This window comes from Ranitomeya imitator, chromosome 1 (genome assembly GCF_032444005.1).
Source record: "Ranitomeya imitator isolate aRanImi1 chromosome 1, aRanImi1.pri, whole genome shotgun sequence".
Lineage (NCBI taxonomy): Eukaryota > Metazoa > Chordata > Amphibia > Anura > Dendrobatidae > Ranitomeya > Ranitomeya imitator.
The window spans coordinates 292,349,701-292,377,031 of NC_091282.1; the positions used below are offsets into that span (position 1 = coordinate 292,349,701).

Genomic DNA, 27,331 nt, shown 5'->3' on the forward strand with positions numbered 1-27,331 from the left:
AACAATTTTAATCCTAACAGTGTGTAATGTGCACACTGTTAGGATTACCCTCTTTTCCATTCGACCGACAGTTGTCACGTGACCGCTCTTATGGGATTTGCATACTTGCAATCAAGTATCAAACGCATTCTTTTCCGTTTCTACAACTTCCCAATGATAGGCCACCTCCTTTAATGTAGAGACTTTGTTACATACATATATAGTTAAAGGGTTTGTCCAGGACGTTTTTTTTTACTATGGGTCTAAAAACTAGTTGCTAACTAACTGCCTGTTCTATCTGTTGCCGGCTCAGAGTAGTCACTGACCGCTCCTGCCAGCGATTCAGCTGTTCCACGTTAACAAAGCAACTCTTCCTCTTCCGATCTGCTCTGTCGACAGGGCGTGACTGCTGACATCATTCTGATTGCGTAACTGCAGGGAGAAAATACCCTTCCTATAAAATACACAAATCTTTACTGGTTTACAATAAAAATACCCAATTAATTAAAATAGAGATGTGTAAATGTAGCTACAGTCAGTCCAGACACAATTAACCATCAACTCTACAGGGATAATGCCCAAAACAGGTGCACATTAAAGTAGCAGGAAAAAAAACAAAAGGTCCAAAGTAAGGTAATAATACACAGTTAGAGTACGGTAGTTTAAAGGTTGCCACTAAATAGCCACTATTTTAATTAATGTGGTATATTTAATGTATAGCAATAAATATTTATGTGTTTCATAGGAAGGGTATTTTTTCGGCACTAAATTGATGTTCCATGTTATTATTATTTATTATTATAGCGCCATTTATTCCATGGCGCTTTACATGTGAAAAGAGATATACATAACAATAACAAATACAATAATCTTGAACAAAACGAATCACCAACTGGAACAGGAGGAAAGAGGACCCTGCCCAGGAGGGCTCACAGTCTACAGGGGATGGGTGAGGATACAGTAGGTGAAGATAGAGCTGGTCATGCAGTGGTATGGTGGATCGTGGGTTACGGTAGGTTGTAGGCTTGTCGGTAAAGGGAGGTCTTCAGATTCCTTTTGGAGGTTTCCATGGTAGGCAGGGTTTGATATGTTGGGGTAGAGAGTTCCAGAGTAAGGACGGGGGGCTAGACAGGAAAAATCTTGTACGCGATTGAGGGAAGAGGAGATAAGAGGGGAGTAGAGAAGTAGATCTTGTGAGGATCGGAGGTTGAGTGCAGGTAAGTATCGAGAGACGAGGTCACAGTTGTATGGAAAAGACAGGTTGTGGATGGCTTTTATGCCAAGGCTAGGGTTTTGAACTGAAGTCTCTGTGCAATTGGGAGCCAGTGAAGGGATTGACAGAGAGGAGGGGCAAGGGAATAGCGGGGGGGTATAAGTCAGGCAGCGTAGTTTAGGATAGATTGGAAGGGTGCAAGAGTGTTAGAGGGGAGGCCACAGAGCAGGAGGTTGTAGTAGTCGAGGCGGGAGATGATGAAGGTATGCAATAGTGTTTTTGCAGAGTCTTGGTTGAGGAATATATGGATATGGGATATATTTTTGAGTTGTAGTCGGAAGGAAGTGGAAAGGGCTTGGATGTGTGGTCTGAAGGATGGATCAGAGTCAAGGATTATCCCAAGGCAGCAAACTTGCGGGATTGGGGAGAGTGGGAAGCCATTGACTTTAATGGATAGTTCTGCTGGGTGGGTTGAGCGAGACGGTGGAAAGATGATGAATTTTGTTTTAGCCATGTTAAGTTTTAGAAACCTAGCAGAGAAGGATGAAATAGCAGACAGACATTGTGGGATTCTGGTTAGTAAGGAGGTAATATCGGATCCAGAGAGGTAGATCTGTGTGTCATAAGCATAGAGGTGATACTGAAAGCCATGGGACTGTATGAGCTGTCCTAGGCTGAAGATGAAGATGGAGAAGAGTAGAGAACCTAGAAGTGAACCTTGGGGGGACACCGACATGGGGCGAGGTGAGGAGGTGGTGTGTGAGTGGGAAACTCTGAATGTCTGGTCTGTTAGGTATGATATATCCTATTTATCCAATACCTGTGAGCACTAACTGCAAGGAGCCAGCTGTCGACGGGAATCGGCTGTCAACAGGCATGACGTCAACAGTTACGGCCCGTCAATAGAGTGGCACAGAACTAAAAGACACTGCTCTGTCAACTTGACATCAGCGGAAGCCGATGAATCGCCAGCAGTAGCAATCTGTGGCCGCTCTGTGCCATCAGAGATTGGCCGCGGTTAGCAACTACTTGCCTGTTAGTTCTTAGACACATAGTAAGAAAATTAAATAGTCCCAGATAACCCCCTCAATATGGCTGAAAAAAGACACATTTTCTACTGAGGGATGGGAAATTATAAAAGGAAGGGATATACTGTATGTACCACCACATTGTATGATCCAGACCACCCGAAACGGGCTAATTTTTCCCTCCTGAACCCAATTATCGATCCTCTGGACTAAACTTTCGGAAAAGAACATCAAACATTTATATACTTATTTATGTAGTTTTGTTCTTAAAAAGGGTCTAAGCATTTTTTGAACATTTCAACGGTTTCCGCCGTGCCCAGTTCTTGAGGTAGACTTTTCTACAGATTAGTAACAAGCTCTTACAATCAACTTCTACACACTGCATGTTTACTACAATACATTTTTAAAGCATGTTATAATAAAGCCTAGTAATGGTATTGCCACACTCTTCATATATAAAATGGGGAAACATTTTATAAAACTGTGCACATATCCTGACGATAAGATTTTAAAATGAACGATCAGTGGAAATCATTCCTCAGTCCTCCATCCCACTCCTGGATAGCACAAAAAAACAACAATATGCCAGACCACAACTGGGCAAAATGTGGACCATGGGCCAGATCCAGCCCTCTGGCTGTTTCAGTCCAGCCACGGCCCGAAACAGCTGAAGGGCCGAAAACACAAATAATGTTGCCGTCCTCCCCATTTGGCATCCCGATTTCACCGCATCTGCATGATCAGGATGCAGGTAGAGATGAATATAATGGTGGAGCACCTTCTTCCACGTCAGCTCCTTCTTCCACGTCAGCTCCTTCTTCCACGTCAGCTCCTTCTTTCACCTTTCAACATGTGCGACTAAGACAGCAGACATGATGATGTCACTAAATCACGCCTGCTGTGCGGAGCGTCAGTGCACACAGAAAGACTGGAGCAGACGGGAGCAAGGGGAATATATGGGGTTTTTATGAGTGTGGAATGTATGTCTGTACATAGTGGGGCTGTGTGTGGCTCATACTGTGTATAGGGGGCTCTTATTGTATATAGAGAGGCTGTGTGGGGGCTCATATTGTATATAGGGGGCTGTGTGTGGACTCACTTTATATAGGGGGCTGAGTGAGGGCTCATATTGTATATAGGGCCTCATACTGTATATAGGGGGCTGTGTGTGGACTCACTTTATATAGGGGGCTGAGTGAGGGCTCATACTGTATATAAGGGAGCTGCGTGTGGGATTACATTATATAAAGGGGGTGTTGTGTGTGGGATCATACTGTATATAGGGGCTGCGTGTGAGCTCATACGATACAAAGGGATAGGTGTTATCCATCCAGTTTAATTCTGCTTAATATAAAGTGATATGATTATTAATATAAAATTAAAATTTTATATATAATATAGAATTACTTTTAGCCTAGTGGTTCAGCCTCCACAGCGGTCATGGTCTCTCATGCGGCCCCTCCGCTAAATGAATTGCCCCCCCTGTTCTAGACAGTAGTACCTGCAGCTATAGATAGCAAACCAGCAGCACATATGATACAATGTAAATTAATAGATATAGAATAACAGGAATATATTTAAGAAATGAAAATACTGAACCTTCTGCATTAAGCAACTTCCTGTCCTTGTAGAGATCCGTCAGGAATAGGCTGTTCACTAAGGTAGATTTCCCTAGGCCGGATTCACCTGGAAGTCAGAAATATGAACATTTATTAAACCAATTTTCACCACTAAATGGACATTTAAATAACTAGATACAGATACCTGAACTTTGCTTGTACTTTGATCAATAATCAGATAATAGTTCTCATACAAAGGCATCATAAAAATATGGATCCTAAACTTTTAATATCTAGAGCACTAAGAAAATTTACTCTACTTTCTTATTTTGATTGGTCATTCAACAATTTGGCTACTAATGAAATATCGCTGTGAGGCCCGTTACAGGCGTTATCTTGTGATCCTATCATCAGGAACGCACCGCTCTTAAGCCTCACGGCTTCCTGCTTGCCAAGGAAAGGTCCAATCCCGATGACTTACTGTTCGGACCTATAGCATGGCTGCGCTGCTAGCCCAAAGGGTGTGACCTTTCATACTTAGGAGCAGCGCTTACAAGCTGTACAACAAAAGAGCTTGTAAATGTCATGCTCCTTGCTTAGGAGAACGGTCACTACTCAAACTGCAGAGGCGGCCAATAACCTAAGCAACAAGCAGTAAACTACAGAATTAAAAATAACTCCAATTTTTTAAAGGATTTTTAATAAGAAGTAAGTTGCAAAGTTGCTTATTTTTACTAGGACTTTAAAATTTTGCCTATCAGAAATTATTAAAGGGAATTTGACACCAGGTTGTTGGTTTGTAATCTGCATGATGTAGGGACTGAGACCCTGAGCCCAGTGATGTATGCTGATCTGCATGACATCATTTGAATACAATGACTCTTATCTGCTGCAAATCTTGCAGTGCTCAGAATGCTGAGCCCTGTATAACCCATTCACACCACTGATAGGCAGCTTTCTGTGTACACTGTACATTGAGAGAAAGCTGCTAATCAGTGGTGGGGGCGGAGTTACACAGAGCAGTTGACTAGGAGGCACGAGACACCTAGTCCTGTAATGATCATCTCCTGCTGCTAAAGTACTGACTTTACCGAAACAGCAACATACAGCCTTACAGCCTAGTAAGTGATACATCATTGGAATCAGGCTCTGAGCCCCTACTTCATTCTCTCAGATTACATACAATCATAACAGGTAGTACAGCATGCACACTGTTAGAAATCTGCCCTGTATATCTGATCTGAATGGTCGTCACATGCTGACTAGATTCTCATATTCACTTCTATCATGTTTTATTGAGAGAAGCAAATTAGAATCCAGTCTGCAGGCGACTGTAAGTATGTAAATTGCATGCATGCAATCACATGTAGACCGATAGAACCAGCTAGCAGAGCTGAATCCTCCCAGTGTGGATATTACAAACTGATTGTATTTGACAAGCTGCCAAAATATTGCATTTTGGTGCAAATGCCCTTGAAGCACAGATTTCTTATTTTACAATCATAAAGATGCAAAATACTACACAGGAAAATTTAAGGTCATCTAACAAAATGAAAGTGATAATAATGACTTTTATCTAAGAACACACATTGCAAAATGCTCAGAAACATAGGATGTAGAACAGATCATCTCACCAGCTACCATGAGAGTGAAGTCAAACCCTTTCTTAACAGATTTCCGATGGACTTGATTGGGTAATGTTGCAAACCCAACATATTGCTTTTCTTGGTCCTATGGAAGCAAACAATAGTAATGATTACCCTAGAAGAGAGATGTACATTCTAGGATGAAACTTCTATTCTGAAATCCCAAAGTTCCAAATTACTGATCATCAGTAGGATAAGATTGCAGTAAGCACAAAGTCAATAATTCAGATATTTTTGGCATCCAACAATGTAGAAAAAGTATATAAATCCTTGTGATGCTGCTAGAGAAAAATGTACCGATATTTGGAAACATTCAAAGCAATGATGGCGAGTTCTCTAGCAGCGTTCTGTAAGACACTCTTCTGGTCAGTGGCCAAACAAAGCAGTTTATCTTACTGGGCTATAGAAGTGTGATGAGACAACCTAACAGCTTCTCAGAGACAAAAACACAACGATCTTTACTGAAAATTTGCCACAACCATGTAGTGACGGCATGACGAAGACAAGAACCTAACTGTGGATATGAACTACAATGTTGATGCAAGGCCTTCGGACCTCTTTCATCTTCCCGACCTTCACGATCTAATCTTTCTATCTCTAGTTTCTCCATCCTGTCCTGCTTAAGGTACCGTCACACTGAACGATATCGCTAGCGATCCGTGACGTTGCAGCGTCCTGGCTAGCGATATCATTCAGTTTGACACACAGCAGCGATCAGAATCCTGCTGTGATGTCGTTGGTCGCTGCAGAAAGTCCAGAACTTTATTTCGTCGCTGGACTTCCTGCTGACATCGCTGAATCGGCGTGTGTGACGCTGATTCAGCGATGTCTTCACTGGTAACCAGGGTAAACATTGGGTTACTAAGCGCAGGGCCACGCTTAGTAACCCGATGTTTACCCTGGTTACCAGCGTAAAAGTAAAAAAAAAAAAAACACTACATACTTACCTTCCGCTGTCTGTCCCTCGCTGTGCTTCTCTGCAGTGTGAGCGCCGGCCAGCCGGAAAGCAGAGCGCTGACGTCACCGCTCTGCTTTCCGGCCGCTGTGCTTACACAGGGCAGAGAAGCAGAGCGCCGAGGGACAGACAGCGGAAGGTAAGTATGTAGTGTTTTTTTTTTTTTTACTTTTACGCTGGTAACCAGGGTAAACATCGGGTTACTAAGTGCGGCCCTGCGCTTAGTAACCCGATGTTTACCCTGGTTACCGGCATAGTTGGTCGCTGGAGAGCTGTCTGTGTGACAGCTCTCCAGCGACCAAACAGAGATACTGCAGCGATCCGGATCGTTGTCGGTATCGCTGCAGCGTCGCTTAGTGTGACGGTACCTTTAGACCTCCAGAGATAGTCAATGGCTGCAGTAGACAAAGTGTATCTCCATATAGGAGGAATGTGGAAACCACAAGAAAAACGACCATACAGCAAATAAGCTATAAACAATAAAAACAACTCTTTATTAAATACAAACATTAAAAATGAACGGACAAAAATGGAACACAGATGTGGGAATGGTATAGGTCACGACACAAATACTACCACGTACATATAAGACGTGCAGGCCCAACATAGACTCCCTAACTAGAAAGATGTAAGTATGGGGAGTGGACACCACTGTGGACACTAATGCGGATGTACGGGAAAAATGAACAAAATTCATCATCAGAACGCATAGTTTTTCATTCTAGTTCTTAAAACTTCCTGTTTGCTCGTGAACTATATGACAATCCAACATGTAAGGAGCCACCATGGCCCAGCGTAGGTCTCTGGACTCAACTGATCCCCATTCATTCAGTCTCTTCTTCTACCAGCTGCTCGGCCCCTCCATGTCCTTTGTGAGCCTCATTTCAGTTACTTCACAGTCACATTGTCAACCCCCCTCTTCTCCACTTCTTCCTGTGCACAGAAAATGACCGTTTCTCTATCTAGTTATTTATTACCGAAGTTAAACAGTGCTGATAAAGCCATGTAAATACGCGTTCCCCAAGAGCATACATGCTGAAGCTCCAAAACAGAGGATAGCATTGTACAAAGTGCGGAACTGAAGAATTAAGGCTCTTATCTACATAAGTATTAACATAAAATACATATTCATTTAGAAGATCCAAGCTCTTGCTTTCCGTCACCCACTTCCCTACTAGCTGTACCCCTTAAATTACCTTCAGCTTCATAGGGTATGTTCTCTGAGTCAGAGTTCTGGGAGACAGCAATCTCTCGGCCAAAAGTTCCTGAATTATGATGGCATCCATACCCACGAGCAGCAGCAGCCGCTAGTACAGGGCTACCTCGCCAAGTATACACACACCCATCCATCCCCTCCCACTACTGACCATAACCATATGTATATGTATGTGTGTGGAAGCTGCAGCATGTGTGACTGCCCTCCCCAGCCTCGACTCTGGAATTTCCTGTAACTTCCCATTGGAAAGAAGATTAGCAGCAGGGAAGGCGGATAACGGGAGAGACAGAAGAGGAAAAGGCCCATTAACCCCAGAGAACCTGGCCTCAGCACTGAACAACTTGACTTTACCGTTTTATTATAATAGGGAAACTCATCCACAGCCTATCCCGGATGTTAGATCTAGAAGTGACTTTTAGGGATTGTCTCCTAAATATGCCATCATGTCAGCCTGAAAAGGGTTCAAACAGTGTTCCAGAAGAAGTATCCAAAAAGTGGCACTCACCAATTTCCCAAAATTCAGATATATTCCAAAATATACAAAGAGCGGTAACAACGGCTCCACGTGATCACTACAAACCCTCATGCCTGTTTGTGCGAGGTCTATAGATCACTTTTTATAGACGCCTACCAATGTTTAATAAAAGCTTTGATTTAAGGAATTGGTGAGAGCAGACATTGGGGCAAATTTATCAAAATCTATTTATTAGACACTGAAAACTTAGACTAGACAATCTTAAAATTCACCATATTTATCAAAGTGGCTCAATATATCAAACTGTATGGCTCTCTAGCCTAAAGTTTACACCACCAATTAGTTGGCTTACTTTGTACCAGCAATCTTTGCCGTTATTTTGGCACATTTTCTAGTGCATTATGTCCATTTCATAATAAGCCACACCCTTTTCAGGCAAGGTCCCGCCCCCTAGTCATACAAGCCGTTAAAAGTGTCTCAAATGCGTAATAAATATGGCGCAAGTTATGAAAGACTTTTTGGTGCAATTTACACCAGACTTTAGCTTGATAAATATGCCCCATTGTATTTTCGGGAACATAAAGTATGTTGTATCTGTAGATTAAATCTTTTGTTGTCATTCGTTTTTATTTTTTTTTACCGCTAACATAATACACAGCGCTTTACAGACATTTAATCACTGTCCCCATTGGGGCTCACAATTTAAATTCCCTAACTGTATGTCATTAGAGTGTGGGAGGAAACCGGAGAACCTTGGGGAAATCAAGACAAACACACGGAGAACATGAAAACGTATTCAACTGTTGTCCTTAGTTGGATTTGAACCAAGGACCTCAGGCTGAAAAGCAACAGTGCTAACCACTGATCCACCGTGCTAAAATTACTTCAACAGGATTAAGCCAGTAGAACATACTGTGGCACTTCTTGACTGCTAACAAAAACAGCAAAAACAACTTCTTTGGGCTGCACTTGGCTTTTTCCTGGTAGCCCTATAGAGAATGAAGGGGGTGGTCATGAGCACTGCTTTTTTATTTTGTAATGGGGATAAAAGTGCCCCTTTGGGTATATGCAAATTGCCTCTTTAGAGAGGAAGAGGACTTGAACTCTATAGTGCCACCTGTTGGAAGCAGCAATCCTACAAGTCATTATAGACCCTTTAACAAGCCTTGAAATGTGACTTACGATAAAAGCTAAATCAGAGCCTCAATTTGCAGACACAGTGTTTCGGGGTATTACGGGACTCCTTGTCAGTGCAAAGTATGAGACCTGATTTGGCTAGCTGAGAGGCTCTGCACTGAGGTATAAAGCAAATAAGCCTCTTTACCTTGGCATGCCAGGGCCAGGATGTCAATCTCCACAAGAAGAAACGTTACCCCTTAGACTTCAGTCCAGAGCCTCTCACCTATCCAAATCAGTTCTCTTACTTTGCACTGATGAGGAGTAGGGTTGAGCGAAACGGGTCGTTCATTTTCAAAAGTCGCCGACTTTTGGCAAAGTCGGGTTTCATGAAACCCGATCCGACCCCTGTGCGGGGTCGGCCATGCGGTACGCGACTTTCGCACCAAAGTCGCGTTTCAATGACGCGAAAAGCGCCATTTCTCAGCCAATGAAGGTAAACGCAGAGTGTGGGCAGCGTGATGACATAGGTCCTGGTCCCCACCATCTTAGAGAAGGGCATTGCAGTGATTGGCTTGCTGTCTGCGGCGTCACAGGGGCTATAAAGGGGTGTTCCCGCCGACCGCCATGTTACTGCTGCTGATCTGAGCTTAGGGAGAGGTTGCTGCCGCTTCGTCAGAAGCAGGGATAGCGTTAGGCAGGGTCCATTAACCACCAAACCGCTTGTGCTGTAGCGATTTGCACTGTCCAACACCACCTTCGGTGTGCAGGTACAGTGGAAGCTACATTTTTTTTTTTTTTTCCTCAGCGTTGTAGCTCATTGGGCTGCCCTAGAAGGCTCCCTGATAGCTGCATTGCTGTGTGTACGCCGCTGTGCAAACCAACTGCTTTTTTCAAAGCACAAATCCTCTTGTTCCTTCCTTTCTGCACAGCTATCTTGTTTGTTTGTCCACACTTTTCATTTAATTTGTGCATCAGTCCACTCCTTATTGCTGCCTGCCATACCTGGCTGAGAGCATTTCTGCTAGAGTGCCATCCCTGTCTGTGCCATCTCTTACTCAGTGGGCCATAGAAAGCCTATTTATTTTTTTGCTTGATTTGGGTTCTAAAATCTACCTGAAAAAATCACTACATCAATCAGTGGGAGATTAATATTGGCCTTTGGGCTTGTGTGCCAGTCCTAAGCGTGCCATCTCTCTCACAAATAGTGGGCCATAGAAAGCCTATTTATTTATTTTTTTTTTGTTTTATAAATTCTCCCTGAAAAAAAAAGGGAGATTAATATTGGCCTTTGGGCTTGTGTGCCAGTCCTAAGCGTGCCATCTCTCTCTCTCAGATAGTGGGCCATAGAAAGCCTATTTATTATTTTTTTTATTGGGTTTATAAATTTTCCCTGGAAAAAAAAAAAAAAAGTGGGAGATTAATATTGGCCTCTGGGCTTGTGTGCCAGTCCTGAGCGTGCCATCTCTCTCACAAATAGTGGGCCATAGAAAGCCTATTTATTATTTTTTTTATTGGGTTTATAAATTTTCCCTGAAAAAAAAAAAAAAAAAAGTGGGAGATTAATATTGGCCTCTGGGCTTGTGTGCCACTCCTGACTCCTGTGTGTGCCATCTCTCAGTCAGTGGGCCATAGAAAGCCTATTTTTTGTTTTATTTGTTTTCTAAATTCTCCCTGAAAAAATCATTTTATTTTATTTGGTTTCTAAATTCTTCCTGAAAAAATCATTTTTTATTATTATTTTTTTTTCTAAAGTCTCCCTGAAAAAAAAAAATCAAATCAGTGGGAGATTAATATTGCCCTTTCTGCTTGTGTGCCAGTCTTGACTCCTGGGTGTGCCATCTCTCTCTCTCTCTCTCCAATTGTGGGCCATAGAAAGCCTATTATTTTTTTAGCTTGATTTGGGTTCCAAAATCTACCTGAAAAAATCACTACATTAATCATTGGGAGAACAATATTGGCCTCTGGGCTTGTGTGCCACTCCTGACTCCTGTGTGCGTCATCTCTCACTCAGTGGGCCATAGAAAGCCTATGTTTTGTTTTATTTGTTTTCTAAATTCTCCCTGAAGAAATCATTTTATTTTATTTGGTTTCTAAATTCTTCCTGAAAAAAATCATTTTATTCTATTATTTTTTTTTTCTAAAGTCTCCCTGAAAAAAAAAAAAAAAAAAAAATCAGTGGGAGATTAATATTGCCCTTTCTGCTTGTGTGCCAGTCTTGACTCCTGGGTGTGCCATCTCTCTCTCTCTCTCCAATTGTGGGCCATAGAAAGCCTATTATTTTTTTAGCTTGATTTGGGTTCCAAAATCTACCTGAAAAAATCACTACATCAATCATTGGGAGAACAATATTGGCCTCTGGGCTTGTGTGCCACTCCTGACTCCTGTGTGCGTCATCTCTCACTCAGTGGGCCATAGAAAGCCTATTTTTTGTTTTATTTGTTTTCTAAATTCTCCCTGAAAAAATCATTTTATTTTATTTGGTTTCTAAATTCTTCCTGAAAAAAATCATTTTTTTTAATTATTTTTTTTTCTAAAGTCTCCCTAAAAAAAAAAAAAAAAAAACAAATCAGTGGGAGATTAATATTGCCCTTTCTGCTTGTGTGCCAGTCTTGACTCCTGGGTGTGCCATCTCTCTCTCTCTCTCCAATTGTGGGCCATAGAAAGCCTATTATTTTTTTAGCTTGATTTGGGTTCCAAAATCTACCTGAAAAAATCACTACATTAATCATTGGGAGAACAATATTGGCCTCTGGGCTTGTGTGCCACTCCTGACTCCTGTGTGCGTCATCTCTCACTCAGTGGGCCATAGAAAGCCTATTTTTTGTTTTATTTGTTTTCTAAATTCTCCCTGAAAAAATCATTTTATTTTATTTGGTTTCTAAATTCTTCCTGAAAAAAATCATTTTTTTTAATTATTTTTTTTTCTAAAGTCTCCCTAAAAAACAAAAAACAAAAACAAATCAGTGGGAGATTAATATTGCCCTTTCTGCTTGTGTGCCAGTCTTGACTCCTGGGTGTGCCATCTCTCTCTCTCTCTCCAATTGTGGGCCATAGAAAGCCTATTATTTTTTTTGCTTGATTTGGGTTCCAAAATCTACCTGAAAAAATCACTACATCAATCATTGGGAGAACAATATTGGCCTCTGGGCTTGTGTGCCACTCCTGACTCCTGTGTGCGTCATCTCTCACTCAGTGGGCCATAGAAAGCCTATTTTTTGTTTTATTTGTTTTCTAAATTTTCCCTGAAAAAATCATTTTATTTTATTTGGTTTCTAAATTCTTCCTGAAAAAATCATTTTAATCTATTATTTTTTTTTTCTAAAGTCTCCCTGAAAAAAAAAAAAAAATCAGTGGGAGATTAATATTGCCCTTTCTGCTTGTGTGCCAGTCTTGACTCCTGGGTGTGCCATCTCTCTCTCTCTCTCCAATTGTGGGCCATAGAAAGCCTTTTTTTTTTTTGCTTGATTTGGGTTCCAAAATCTACCTGAAAAAATCACTACATCAATCATTGGGAGAAAAATATTGGCCTCTGGGCTTGTGTGCCACTCCTGACTCCTGTGTGTGGCATCTCTCACTCAGTGGGGCATAGAAAGCCTTTTTTTTTTTTTTTTTATTTGGTTTCTAAATTGTCATTGGAAAAATCATTTTATGTTATTTGGTTTCTAAATTCTTCCTGAAAAAATCATTTTATTTTATTTTGTTTCTAAAGTCTCCCTGAAAAAAAAATAAAAAAATAAAAAAAAACAGTGGGAGATTAATATTTACATTTGTGCTTCAGTGACAGTCCTGCGTGTGTGGCATCTCTCTCATTTGGTGCCACCAAAAACAGAGTGTGTAACATTGTGCCTGATTTTCGTTGTGGTCTCACCCACCTGTAAAGGGGTAGCTAAATCATACTGAAGTTATAGCTCACCGTGTAAGTTGTGTGACAGCAACAAATACCGTTAGTTTGTTTACGTTTTTAAAACAATGAGGAAGTCTGGTGGAAGAGGTCGTGGCCGGGGGCGTTCATTGTCAGCTGGTAATGAGGGTAGTGGTAGTGGTGGAGCATCAGGTGGTCGTGGGAAAAAAAATATTGCACCTAAGTCTGGAGCTGTGGAGCCAGGTTCGTCGTCTGGCTACACAAGGCCTCGAACGCTCCCTTTTCTGGGAGTAGGAAAACCGCTTTTAAAGCTGGAGCAGCAAGAGCAAGTTTTGGCTTATCTTGCTGACTCAGCCTCTAGCTCTTTTGCCTCCTCTCTTGAAACTGGTAAATGTAAAAGCAGCGCGTCGTTAGTGGATGTTCACGGTCAGGGACAAGTCGCTTCCTTGTCCTCTTCAGCAAAAACAACAACAGAGAAGAATGCAGCAGGCGACACAACGGGTTACTCCATGGAGCTCTTTACACATACCGTCCCTGGCTTAGAAAGTGAAGCAGTTAACAGTCCATGCCCATTACAAGTTGAATCTGACATGGAGTGCACTGATGCACAGCCACAGCCAGACTACTATGCTGGTCCTTTGACTCAGACCACAACATTGCCCTCGCAGGGTAATGATCAAGAATCAGACCCTGATGAGACTATGTTGCCCCATCACGAACGCTATACCACCGACCGACACGGTGACACAGACGAAGTTGCACACGAGCTACAAGAAGAGGTAATAGATGACCCAGTTCTTGACCCCGATTGGCAGCCATTGGGGGAACAGGGTGCAGGCGGCAGCAGTTCTGAAGCGGAGGAGGAGGGGCCGCAGCAGGCATCAACATCGCAACAGGTTCCATCTGCCGGGCCCGTATCTTGCCCAAAACGCGTGGCAAAGCCAAAACGTGTTGGAGGACAGCGTGGCCATCCGGTTAAAGCTCAGTCTGCAATGCCTGAAAAGGTATCCGATGCTAGAAAGAGTGCAGTCTGGCATTTTTTTAAACAACATCCAATTGATCAGCGCAAAGTCATCTGTCAAAAATGTTCAACTACCTTAAACAGAGGGCAGAATCTGAAAAGTCTCAATACAAGTTGCATGCATAGACATTTAACCACCATGCATTTGCAAGCTTGGACTAACTACCAAACGTCCCTTAAGGTTGTAGCACCCTCGGCCAATGAAGCTAGTCATCAACGCAACATCCCTTCCGGCAGTGTAGGGCCACCATTTTCCGCACCACCTGCAGTATCTGTGCAGGTTTCTTTGCCAGGCCAAAGCAGTCAGGGTCAGGGAATCACCAGTTTCGTAGTAGGAAACACTGCATCTAGGGCACCGGCGGCAACAATACCATCTCCCACCGTCTCTCAGTCTGCCATGTCCACCGGCACCCCCGCTAGTTCCACGATCTCCAGCTCTCCAGTCCAGCTCACCCTACATGAGACTATGGTTAGAAAAAGGAAGTACTTAGCCTCGCATCCGCGTACACAGGGATTGAACGCCCACATAGCTAGACTAATCTCGTTAGAGATGATGCCCTACCGGTTAGTTGAAAGCGAAGCTTTCAAAGCCCTGATGGACTACGCTGTACCACGCTACGAGCTACCCAGTCGACACTTTTTTTCCAGAAAAGCCATCCCAGCCCTCCACCAGCATGTTAAAGAGCGCATCGTCCATGCACTCAGGCAATCTGTGAGCACAAAGGTGCACCTGACAACAGATGCATGGACCAGTAGGCATGGCCAGGGACGTTACGTGTCCATCACGGCACACTGGGTGAATGTTGTGGATGCAGGGTCCACAGGGGACAGCAAGTTTGGGACAGTTCTGCCTAGCCCACGGTCTAGGAAACAGTTGGCTGTAGCCGTTCGCACCCCCTCCTCCTCCTCCTCGTCCTCCTGCAGAAGCGAGAGCTCGTCCACAGACCGCAGTCGCACAACCACTCCATTCGCAGCTGCCACTGTTGCACACCAGGTCTCCCATTATGGGGCAGCTACTGGCAAACGTCAGCAGGCTGTATTGGCTATGAAGTGTTTGGGCGACAACAGACACACCGCGGAAGTTCTGTCCGAGTTCTTGCAGAAAGAAACGCAGTCGTGGCAGGGCACTGTAGATCTTGAGGCAGGCAAGGTAGTGAGTGATAACGGAAGGAATTTCATGGCTGCCATCTCCCTTTCCCAACTGAAACACATTCCTTGCCTGGCTCACACCTTAAACCTGGTGGTGCAGTGCTTCCTGAAAAGTTATCCGGGGTTATCCGACCTGCTCCTCAAAGTGCGTGGACTTTGCTCACATATCCGCCGTTCGCCCGTACACTCCAGCCGTATGCAGACCTATCAGCGTTCTTTGAACCTTCCCCAGCATCGCCTACTCATAGACGTTGCAACAAGGTGGAACTCAACACTGCACATGCTTCAGAGACTGTGCGAACAGAGGCGGGCTGTTATGTTTTTGTGGGAGGATACACATACACGGGCAGGCAGTAGGATGGCAGACATGGAGTTGTCAGGTGTGCAGTGGTCGAAGATTCAAGACATGTGTCAAGTCCTTCAGTGTTTTGAGGAATGCACACGGCTGGTTAGTGCAGACAACGCCATAATAAGCATGAGCATCCCCCTAATGCGTCTGCTGATGCAAAGTTTGACGCACATAAAGGATCAGGCGTCTGCAGCTGAGGAAGAGGAAAGCCTTGATGACAGTCAGCCATTGTCTGGCCAGGGCAGTGTACAGGACGAGGCAGGGGCGAAGAGGAGGAGGACGAGGAGGATGATGGGGATGATTATATTTTTAATGAGGAAGCTTTTCCGGGGCCACTGGAAATTGTTGGCGCGGCAAGGCCGGGTTCTGGTTTTTGGAGGGACACAAGTGACGTGGATTTGCCTGAAATTGCCCCTCAGCCAAGCACAACCGCAGATTTGAGAACTGGAACTTTGGCCCACATGGCGGATTATGCCTTACATATCCTCAAAAGGGACACACGCATTACTAAAATGATGAACGATGACGATTACTGGTTGGCCTGCCTCCTTGATCCTCGCTATAAAGGCAAATTGCTAAATATAATGCCACATGACAACTTGGAAATAATATTAGCAACCAATCAACTCTTGTTGACCGTTTGCTTCTGGCATTCCCTGCACACAGCGCCCGTGATCGTTCTCACACGAGCTGCAGGGGCCAGCAGACCAGAGGTGTTAGAGGGGCAGAAATCAGAAGTGGCGTTGGCCAGAGGGGTTTTCTGACCAGGTTGTGGAGTGATTTTGCTATGACCGCAGACAGGACAGGTACTGCAGCATCAATTCAAAGTGACAGGAGACAACATTTGTCCAGTATGGTTACAAACTATTTTTCATCCCTTATCGACGTTCTCCCTCAACCGTCATTCCCATTTGATTACTGGGCATCCAAATTAGACACCTGGCCAGAATTGGCAGAATATGCATTGCAGGAGCTTGCTTGCCCGGCAGCTAGTGTCCTATCAGAAAGAGTATTCAGTGCTGCAGGTTCAATACTAACAGAAAAAAAGACTCGTCTGGCTACCCAAAATGTAGATGATCTAACCTTCATTAAAATGAACCACAACTGGATTTCGAAATCTTTTGCCCCACCTTGCCCGGCTGACATCTAGCTTTCCTATGAAAAGGTCTTGCCTGTGGACTATTCTGAATGACTTTTCCAATCTCGTAATTTTCTGCACCTGATTGTCCAGCATACGACATGTTTACACCTCACTAAATGGCCAAACTCCCCACACGGGGCCGTGGTATCGCCACTTGGCGCCAGCACCCGTGAGAGTGCTGTTTGTCTGAAGAGGTGGGTGTGCCCGCTTTTGGTCGACGGCACTGCCACTGGGTCCCTCATAGTACAATAAAGTGTCTCTGGCGGTGGTGGTGCGCACCCAACGTCAGACACACCGTTGTAATATGAGGGGCCCTGGGCCTGTACCGCCGGCCACAAGACAGTCCCCCCCCCCAGCTCAAACAGTGCTCTACCACTTGCAAAATTATCTCTCACAGCTCCACCAATGTTTAGTCTATGCGCTGATATCCTCCAATGCCTGGCACTGACAATACCATTGTATTGACATTTTTGTTATGTTAGGCCTTCGAAGCCTGTCTGCGGTCCCTCCTTCCACTAGGCCTCCACTGACCATTGTACTGCTGCCCGTGTACCCCTGGAACCAATTTTAAATTGCCAACAGCCCTATTTTTTTATGTTAGGCCTTCGAAGCCTGTGTGCGGTCCCTCCTTCCACTAGGCCTCCACTGACCACACCACTGCTGCCCGTGTACCCCTGGAACCAATTTAAAATTGCCTACAGCCAGCCCAATTTTATTATGTTAGGCCTTCGAAGCCTGTCTGCGGTCCGTTCTTTCTACTACTACTACACTGACCAGGCCACTGCTGCCCATGTTCCCCTGGAACCAATTTTAAATTGCCTACAGCCATCTGTTATTATGTTAGGCCTTCGAAGCCTGTCTGCGGTCCCTCCTTCCACTAGGCCTCCACTGACCACAGCACTGCTGCCCGTGTACCCCTGGAACCAATTTAAAATTGCCTACAGCCAGCCCAATTTTATTATGTTAGGCCTTCGAAGCCTGTCTGCGGTCCGTTCTTTCTACTACTACTACACTGACCAGGCCACTGCTGCCCATGTTCCCCTGGAACCAATTTTAAATTGCCTACAGCCATCTGTTATTATGTTAGGCCTTCGAAGCCTGTCTGCGGTCCCTCCTTCCACTAGGCCTCCACTGACCACACCACTGCTGCCCGTGTACCCCTGGAACCAATTTAAAATTGCCTACAGCCAGCCCAATTTTATTATGTTAGGCCTTCGAAGCCTGTCTGCGGTCCGTTCTTTCTACTACTACTACAATGACCAGGCCACTGCTGCCCGTGTTCCCCTGGAACCAATTTAAAATTGCCTACAGCCATCTGTTATTATGTTAGGCCTTCGATGCCTGTTTGCGGTCCTTCCTTCCAATAGTTCTCCACTGACCAGACCAATGCTGGCCGTGTACCCCTGGAACCCAGCTGAAAGTGCATGTAGCCTCCTTTTTTTCTTTGTTTTATATTTAGAAAGCCCAGATGAACTACGCTGTGCAACGGTTCAAGCTACCCAGTCGACATTTCTTTTGCGCGAAAAGCCATCCCAGCCCTCCAGCGGCATGAAAAAGTCTGCATTGTCATAGCACTCAGGCAATCAAACAGTAGAAAGGTGCACCTGACAAGAGACGCATGGACCAGTAGGCATGTCCACAAAAAGTTACGTGTCCATTACGGCGCACTGGGTTAATGTGTTGGATGCATGGTCCACAGGGGACAGCCTACAAAGTCTGTCTGCAGTCCCTAATTCCAATTTTCCTCCGCTGACCACACCACTGCTGCCCGTGTACCCCTGGAACCAATTTTACAGTGTCTACAGCCTAATTTTGTTATGTTAGGCCTACTACGCCTGTCTGCGGTCCCTCCTTCCAATACTCGTCCACTGACCACACCACTGCTGCCCGTGGACCCCTGGAACCTATTTTTAATTGCATAGAGCATCCTTTTTTTAATAGTAGGCGTACAAAGTCTGTCTGCGGTCCACTATTGAAATTGTCCTCCACTGCCCAGAGCACTGCTGCTTGTGTACCCCTGTAACTTTTTTAAGCTGCAGTGAGCCACATTTTTGGTTTAAGTCCTACTACCTGTGTCTGTCTGCGCCACTCAATTCAGCTGTGTTCCTTTGAAAAAAGCTGAGCGTCAATAGTCTTGTTTTCAGCCTCTAGGAATTTTAAAACTGCATTGGGGGTACAACTTTGGTAGGGCCTACTAACGGTGTCTGCCTCCCCAAGGTGTGCCCCAGGTTTCGTCCACATTGCTTCGATCTTCCTACTCTCGTTTAGTAGTTGTTGGAAACTACACTGCATTAGGCCTACAAATTGGGTATGGGGTGTAGAGAGATGGTGTGTTCCACTCCAAGGTGTTCCCCAGGTTTCCTCTCCATTGCTTCGATCTTCATGCTCTCGTTTAGTAGTTGTTGGAAACTACACTGCATTAGGCCTACAAATTGGGTATGGGGTGTAGAGAGATGGTGTGTTCCACTCCAAGGTGTTCTCCAGGTTGCCTTTCCTGACCTTCGATCTTCTGGCTCTCGTTTAGTAGTTGTTGGAAACTACGCTGCATTAGGCCTACAAATTGGGTATGGGGTGTAGAGAGATGGTGTGTTCCACTCCAAGGTGTTCCCCAGGTTTCCTCTCCATTGCTTCGATCTTCATGCTCTCGTTTAGTAGTTGTTGGAAACTACACTGCATTAGGCCTACAAATTGGGTATGGGGTGTAGAGAGATGGTGTGTTCCACTCCAAGGTGTTCTCCAGGTTGCCTTTCCTGAGCTTCGATCTTCTGGCTCTCGTTTAGTAGTTGTTGGAAACTACACTGCATAAGGCCTACAAATTGGGTATGGGGTGTAGAGAGATGGTGTGTTAAACTCCAAGGTGTTCCCCAGGTTTCCTCTCCATTGCTTCGATCTTCATGCTCTCGTTTAGTAGTTGTTGGAAACTACACTGCATTAGGCCTACAAATTGGGTATGGGGTGTAGAGAGATGGTGTGTTCCACTCCAAGGTGTTCCCCAGGTTTCCTCGCCAATGCTTCGATCTTCATGCTCTCGTTTAGTAGTTGTTGGAAACTACGCTGCATTAGGCCTACAAATTTGGTATGGGGTGTAGAGAGATGGTGTGTTCCACTCCAAGGTGTTCTCCAGGTTGCCTTTCCTGAGCTTCGATCTTCCGGCTCTCGTTTAGTAGTTGTTGGAAACTACACTGCATTAGGCCTACAAATTGGGTATGGGGTGTAGAGAGATGGTGTGTTACACTCCAAGGTGTTCCCCAGGTTTCCTCTCCATTGCTTCGATCTTCATGCTCTCGTTTAGTAGTTGTTGGAAACTACGCTGCATTAGGCCTACAAATTGGGTATGGGGTGTAGAGAGATGGTGCGTTCCACTCCAAGGTGTTCTCCAGGTTGCCTTTCCTGAGCTTCGATCTTCCGGCTCTCGTTTAGTAGTTGTTGGAAACTACACTGCATTAGGCCTACAAATTGGGTATGGGGTGTAGAGAGATGGTGTGTTACACTCCAAGGTGTTCCCCAGGTTTCCTCTCCATTGCTTCGATCTTCATGCTCTCGTTTAGTAGTTGTTGGAAACTACGCTGCATTAGGCCTACAAATTGGGTATGGGGTGTAGAGAGATGGTGTGTTCCACTCCAAGGTGTTCTCCAGGTTGCCTTTCCTGAGCTTCGATCTTCTGGCTCTCGTTTAGTAGTTGTTGGAAACTACGCTGCATTAGGCCTACAAATTGGGTATGGGGTGTAGAGAGATGGTGTGTTCCACTCCAAGGTGTTCCCCAGGTTTCCTCTCCATTGCTTCGATCTTCATGCTCTCGTTTAGTAGTTGTTGGAAACTACACTGCATTAGGCCTACAAATTGGGTATGGGGTGTAGAGAGATGGTGTGTTCCACTCCAAGGTGTTCCCCAGGTTTCCTGTCCATTGCTTCGATCTTCATGCTCTCGTTTAGTAGTTGTTGGAAACTACACTGCATTAGGCCTACAAAATGGGTATGGGGTGTAGAGAGACGGTGTGTTACACTCCAAGGTGTTCCCCAGGTTTCGTCCACATTGCTTCGATCTTCCGACTCTCGTTTAGTAGTTGTTGAAAACTACACTGCATTAGGCCTACAAATTGGGTATGGGGTGTAGAGAGATGGTGTGTTACACTCCAAGGTGTTCTCCAGGTTGCCTTTCCTGAACTTCTATCTTCAGGCTCTCATTAAATTGTGGTTAAATGGAACAACTGCATTTGGCGTACTAGTTGGTTTGGGGCCTACTATCGGTGTCTGCCACTCCTTGCTGTTCTCCTGGTTTCCTGTCCTGAAATTCCATTTTCAGGCTCTCGTTAAGTAGTTGTTAATGTTAGACTGCATTTGGCCTTCTAGTTGGGTTGGGGCCTACTATCGGTGTCTGCCACTCCTTGCTGTTCTCCTCCACTGAACTAAGCTGTGCCGCCTGTTTACTACGGTTGCCAATTTTGAACTGCATTTCGACTACTTACTGATTTGGGCCTACTCTCTGTGTCAGCCTCTCATTCCAGTTGTCCTCCACTGCAATGCCCCCTGGTTAGTCCTGTGTTACCAATTTTGAACTGCATTTAGCCAACTTTATTCTTTGGGCCTATATCTGTGTTTCCTCCTCATCCTGCCCATTGCCCAGCCAGTGATAGATGAGTCTGCTGGTACATTGACCCATAACGTAAAATTCCCCGTGCACGCTACACAGCAACATTGTGACCCTGCTGAAAGTCAGGTTCCTCTTCCCGCATACCATACCACCTTACACGGGGACAAAGAGGAAGGTGCAGATGAAAGTGCAGGTTCCTTCATCAGGTGGGGGGAGGAATACTAGTTGGCGACGTCACTGGCACAGGGCCTCTCATAGTACGCAAAAGTGTTGCTGCCGGTGGGAGGCGCCCCCGCCGTGCAAACACACCGCTGTACTTTGAGGGGCCCTGTGCCAGTGCCAATGCAAACGAGTGGGCCCCCCCTGCTTGCTCAGGATCACAGCACTTGCAAAGTTGAAATACTTACCTCTCCCTGCTCCACTGCCGTGACGTGGTCCAGATTTACTGGGCCCACTAATTACTTGAACCAGCCCTACCCCCCACAACTTTAGCCAAATGACCCCCAATTTCAAATGCCTTCCAATTATTATAAGCTAAATTACGATTGACAAGCTTCTGTAACAAGAATGGATGTTTTTGCCATTAAAATGGGCAGTGTAGGTGTTTTCCTGGCCTCCACTCACTGCCGACTATGCTCCCCCATTGACTTGCATTGGGTTTCGTGTTTCGGGCGATACCCGACTTTTCGCCATAATCGGCCGATTCCACTCGACTCGACTTCTAAGATAGTCGGGTTTCGCGAAACACGACTCGACTCTAAAAAGGTCAAGGTCGCTCAACCCTAATGAGGAGCAATTACCTGAAACACTGTGTCTACAAATTGAGATTCTGATTTAGCTTGTATCTCACGGCTGTTTGATAGCTGCAATAGATGCAGGGATTGCCTAACAGGAAATCCCTGCAAGTGTTGAGGCTGTCAAACAGCCACAAGACATGCAGCAGAGGGGACTCAAACACATTTTTCGAGCACGCCGAAGACACTCGGTTAGCACCTGAGCATGCTCAGGTAACACCTTATCGGAGAACGTTTGCTCATCACTACTCACTACCCCATTAAAGTACTTGACATCCATTCACAAGGTTCTCGAGCATTCTGAAGACCTGGTAGTGTTCACAGCTCCCTAGAAAGAAGAGATTTTGATAGACAGATAACATAGAGTTAAGGTACCGTCACACTCAGCGACGCTGCAGCGATATAGACAACGAGCCGACCTAAACTAGATCGCTGGAGCGTCGCTGTTTAGGTCGCTGTAGAGACGTCAAACACAGCAACTCCAGAACGATGCAGGAGAGATCCAGTGACGTAACGGCGACTCACTTATCGTTCTCGCTGGTTGTTAGCTCCATTTCAAACAGCTGGAGTGTACCGATCCGACACACATCTAGGGGCCCTATGCTCGTTGCTGGCGTCATTGCTTTTGATGTCAAACATGACGAATCACGCCGACCTGGCGACTAAATAAAGTTCTGGACTTCTAGCTCCGACCAGCGATGGCACAGCGGGATCCAGATCGCTGCTGCGTGTCAAACACAACGAGATCGCTATCCAGGATGCTGCAACATCACGGATTGTTGTCGTTCTCTTTGCAAAGTTGCTGAGTGTGACAGTACCTTTAGTTACCGTACTTGCAAGGATCTACAGTATATAGTGGGGTTTACTACAGTGCAAGGTGACTCTCATAGCTCATGAGTTTGAGTTGGGCATCTAGTTCTTAGCAACCAGCTGAGAATACAGCATTGGTCTGAGGTAGACTTCATGTAATAAGGACAGAGTTTTCACACAGTGCAAATCTGTCTTATTTTTTTAAGCCAAAACTAGAAGTGGAAATCAAACACAAAGAATGGAAGCATTTACATGCCATCATTTTTGCATCCATTCCAGGTACTGTTCTTGAAAAATCTGTGAGAGTCTTTCAATTACAGTTTTCTCCTTTTAGGTTGCACTCTAAGTTTTGATTTATAAATACTTAAGAAACTGTGACCCTAAAATATGAAGTTAAGGCATTAGGACTGCACAGCAGTAAAACTTTGTAGTGCAGCACAACCTCTATCGCAATGGTAAAGACACCCCCACCAACATGGCGGAGGTCCACCCACCTTGTGCGTTCAGCTGCTATTAGGAAAGTTCCATTGCCTCAAAATAATTAAAATTATTCTGTCAGGTCATTTTCAGGGATGTAAGTAATATATGTCTGAAATAGTGTATACCCCCAACAGGAGCATAGGACTGAGCTCACCACACCTACAAATTGGGAGTATCGTACGCAGGCGCTGTGCCAGAACATAGTGTGAGCACTTCAATGGGAGAATCACACAGCGCATGCGCCGTGCTCTCTGTAACATGTGCTAGAGCGGCAGGGCTGGTTTGTAAGACCAAGTAAAGGCACAGATGGGCCTGCAGCTCACAGATTCATCAGCATATGGAAGGCTAGGAGGCACAAGATAACGAGCAGACTACTTAGAGCTTCACAAGCTTACTCGTATAGCAGGCAAAAGTGGGCGAGTACAACAATAAAATTACTTGTACAGAAAAAGATCAGCAAGCACTATGTAAAGCATACATCACTGAAAATCACCTGACAGACTACCTATTTTTAAGCCAGATATGAAATTAGGTAGGAAGTCTAAGTTCACACGTTGAGTATTTGGTCAGTATTTTACCTCAGTATTTCTCAGCTAAAACCAAGAGTGGGAGATAAATACACAGTAGTGGTGCATATGTTTCTATCATACTTTTCCTCTGACTGTTCCACTCCCGGTTTTGGCCTATAAATACTGAGGTAAAAAACTGAACGTGTGAACGTGGCCTAATATGGGGAATCCTACCAGTATGTGATGTACACATTATTCGGATTACGCTACGTCTCACATTTCCAGCAGTCATCACATAACCGTTTTATTGCGATTTGCACACTGGCGGTCAGGTCAGTTGCCAACTGCTTTTTCTGTTGCTTCTCTTAATGCAGCAATGCCAAAAATATAATAATTAACTTTACAAGCTATTCATTGCTTCATATAAATGAACTGCAAACTGCTAAATTCCACATATGAAGCAGACTGCACAGTACATTCACAATTCAGCAGCTTTTTCCCACAGAGAATAGTGATGTCTAAGTACGTACAATGATTTTTTGGTAATAATTTCAGGGGTCACTAGAGCAGAATGCAAATCTACGAGTCATGAGAAATGTTTATTTGAATTCCGCATTCAAGAGCACTCAGGGTGGATAACTATTCAGACACTGCCGAGAGCCCGAGCATAAGGGGGCTTCTACTAATAGGAGCATCTAATTACCCAGGTCATAAGGAGGCTTCTACTAATAGGAGAATGTCATTGCCCAGAGCATAAGGGGGATCCTACTAATAGGAGAATGTCTTTGCCCAGAGAATAAGGGGGGCTTCTACTAATACGAGAATCTCATTGCCCAGAGCATAAGGAGGCTTCTAGTAATCGGAGAATCTCATTGCCCAGAGCATAAGGGGGGCTTCTACTAATAGGAGAATCTCATAGCACAGACCATAAGGGGGGCTACTAATAGGAGAATCTCATAGCCCAGACCATAAGGGGGCTTCTACTCATAGGAGATTGTCATTACCCAGAGAATAAGGGGGGCTTCTACTAATACGAGAATCTCATAGCCAAGACCATAAGGGGGGCTTCTACTAATAGGAGAATGTCATTGCCCAGAGAATAAGGGGGGCTTCTACTAATAGGAGAATCTCATTGTCCAGAGCATATGGGGGGCTTCTTCTACTAGTACAAGAATCTCATTGCCCAGAGCATATGGGGGGCTTCTACTAATAGGAGAATCTCATTGCCCAGAGAATAAGGGGGCTTCTACTAATATGACAATCTAATTGCCCAGAGAATAAGGGGGGCTTCTACTTATACGAGAATCTCATTGCCCAGAGCATAAGGGGGCTTCTACTAATAGGAGAATCTCATAGCACAGACCATAAGGGGGGCTTCTACTAATAGGAGAATCTCATAGCCCAGACCATAAGGGGGCTTCTACTAATATGACAATCTAATTGCCCAGAGAATAAGGGGGGCTTCTACTTATACGAGAATCTCATTGCCCAGAGCATAAGGGGGCTTCTACTAATAGGAGAATCTCATAGCACAGACCATAAGGGGGGCTTCTACTAAGAGGAGAATCTCATAGCCCAGACCATAAGGGGGCTTCTACTAATATGACAATCTAATTGCCCAGAGAATAAGGGGGGCTTCTACTTATACGAGAATCTCATTGCCCAGAGCATAAGGGGGCTTCTACTAATAGGAGAATCTCATAGCACAGACCATAAGGGGGGCTTCTACTAATAGGAGAATCTCATAGCCCAGACCATAAGGGTGCTTCTACTCATAGGAGATTGTCATTGCCCAGAGAATAAGGGGGGCTTCTACTAATACAACAATCTCATAGCCCAGACCATAAGGGGGGCTTCTACTAATAGGAGAATGTCATTGCCCAGAGAATAAGGGGGGCTTCTACTAATAGGAGAATCTCATTGTCCAGAGCATATGGGGGGCTTCTTCTACTAGTACAAGAATCTCATTGCCCAGAGCATATGGGGGGCTTCTACTAATAGGAGAATCTCATTGCCCAGAGAATAAGGGGGCTTCTACTAATATGACAATCTAATTGCCCAGAGAATAAGGGGGGCTTCTACTTATACGAGAATCTCATTGCCCAGAGCATAAGGGGGCTTCTACTAATAGGAGACTCTCATAGCACAGACCATAAGGGGGGCTTCTACTAATAGGAGAATCTCATAGCCCAGACCATAAGGGGGCTTCTACTAATATGACAATCTAATTGCCCAGAGAATAAGGGGGGCTTCTACTTATATGAGAATCTCATTGCCCAGAGCATAAGGGGGCTTCTACTAATAGGAGAATCTCATAGCACAGACCATAAGGGGGGCTTCTACTAAGAGGAGAATCTCATAGCCCAGACCATAAGGGGGCTTCTACTAATATGACAATCTAATTGCCCAGAGAATAAGGGGGGCTTCTACTTATACGAGAATCTCATTGCCCAGAGCATAAGGGGGCTTCTACTAATAGGAGAATCTCATAGCACAGACCATAAGGGGGGCTTCTACTAATAGGAGAATCTCATAGCCCAGACCATAAGGGTGCTTCTACTCATAGGAGATTGTCATTGCCCAGAGAATAAGGGGGGCTTCTACTAATACGACAATCTCATAGCCCAGACCATAAGGGGGGCTTCTACTAATAGGAGAATGTCATTGCCCAGAGAATAAGGGGGGCTTCTACTAATAGGAGAATCTCATTGTCCAGAGCATATGGGGGGCTTCTTCTACTAGTACAAGAATCTCATTGCCCAGAGCATATGGGGGGCTTCTACTAATAGGAGAATCTCATTGCCCAGAGAATAAGGGGGGCTTCTACACATACAAGAATCTCATTGCCCAAAAACTAAGGGGGCTTCTACTAATAGGAGAATCTTATTGCCCAGAGCATAAGGGGGGCTTCTACTGATACGAGAATATGATTGCCCAGAGCATAAGGGGGGCTTCTACTAATAGGAGAATCTCATTGCCCAAAGAATAAGGGGGCTTCTACTAATAGGAGAATCTCATTGCCCAGAGCATAAGGGGGGCTTTACTAATAGGAGAATCTCATTGCCCAAAGAATAAGGGGGCTTCTACTAATAGGAGAATCTCATTGCCCAGAGAATAAGGGGTTCTCTACTAATCAAAGAATCTCATTGCCCAGAGCATAAAGGGGGCTTCTACTAATACGAGAATCTCATTGCCCAGAGCATAAGGGGGCTCCTACTAATAGGAGAATCTCATTACCCAGAGCATAAGAGGGCTTCTACTAATAGGAGAATCTCATTGCCCAGAGAATAAGGGGGGCTTCTACACATACAAGAATCTCATTGCCCAAAAACTAAGGGGGCTTCTACTAATAGGAGAATCTCATTGCCCAAAGAATAAGGGGGCTTCTACTAATAGGAGAATCTCATTGCCCAGAGCATAAGGGGGGCTTTACTAA

General features: G+C 44.7%; 1 protein-coding gene across 4 annotated transcripts in view; it reads right to left on the reverse strand.

The window, feature by feature from the left end:
• Nucleotides 1-27,331, reverse strand: part of SEPTIN5 (septin 5) — a 109,044-nt gene that overhangs the window by 37,672 nt on the left and 44,041 nt on the right. For 2 of the 4 annotated variants that reach the window (XM_069756456.1, XM_069756448.1), the window contains exons 3-4: nucleotides 5,414-5,510; nucleotides 3,820-3,906 (exon numbers count right to left, since the gene is read on the reverse strand). In XM_069756456.1, the coding sequence (XP_069612557.1) occupies nucleotides 3,820-3,906; nucleotides 5,414-5,423 (97 nt within the window). In that variant the 5' untranslated portion in view covers nucleotides 5,424-5,510. Of the gene's footprint in view, nucleotides 1-3,819; nucleotides 3,907-5,413; nucleotides 5,511-7,576; nucleotides 7,740-27,331 lie in introns of those variants that run through there. The other 2 variants (XM_069756430.1, XM_069756440.1) reach the window with 2 other exon arrangements.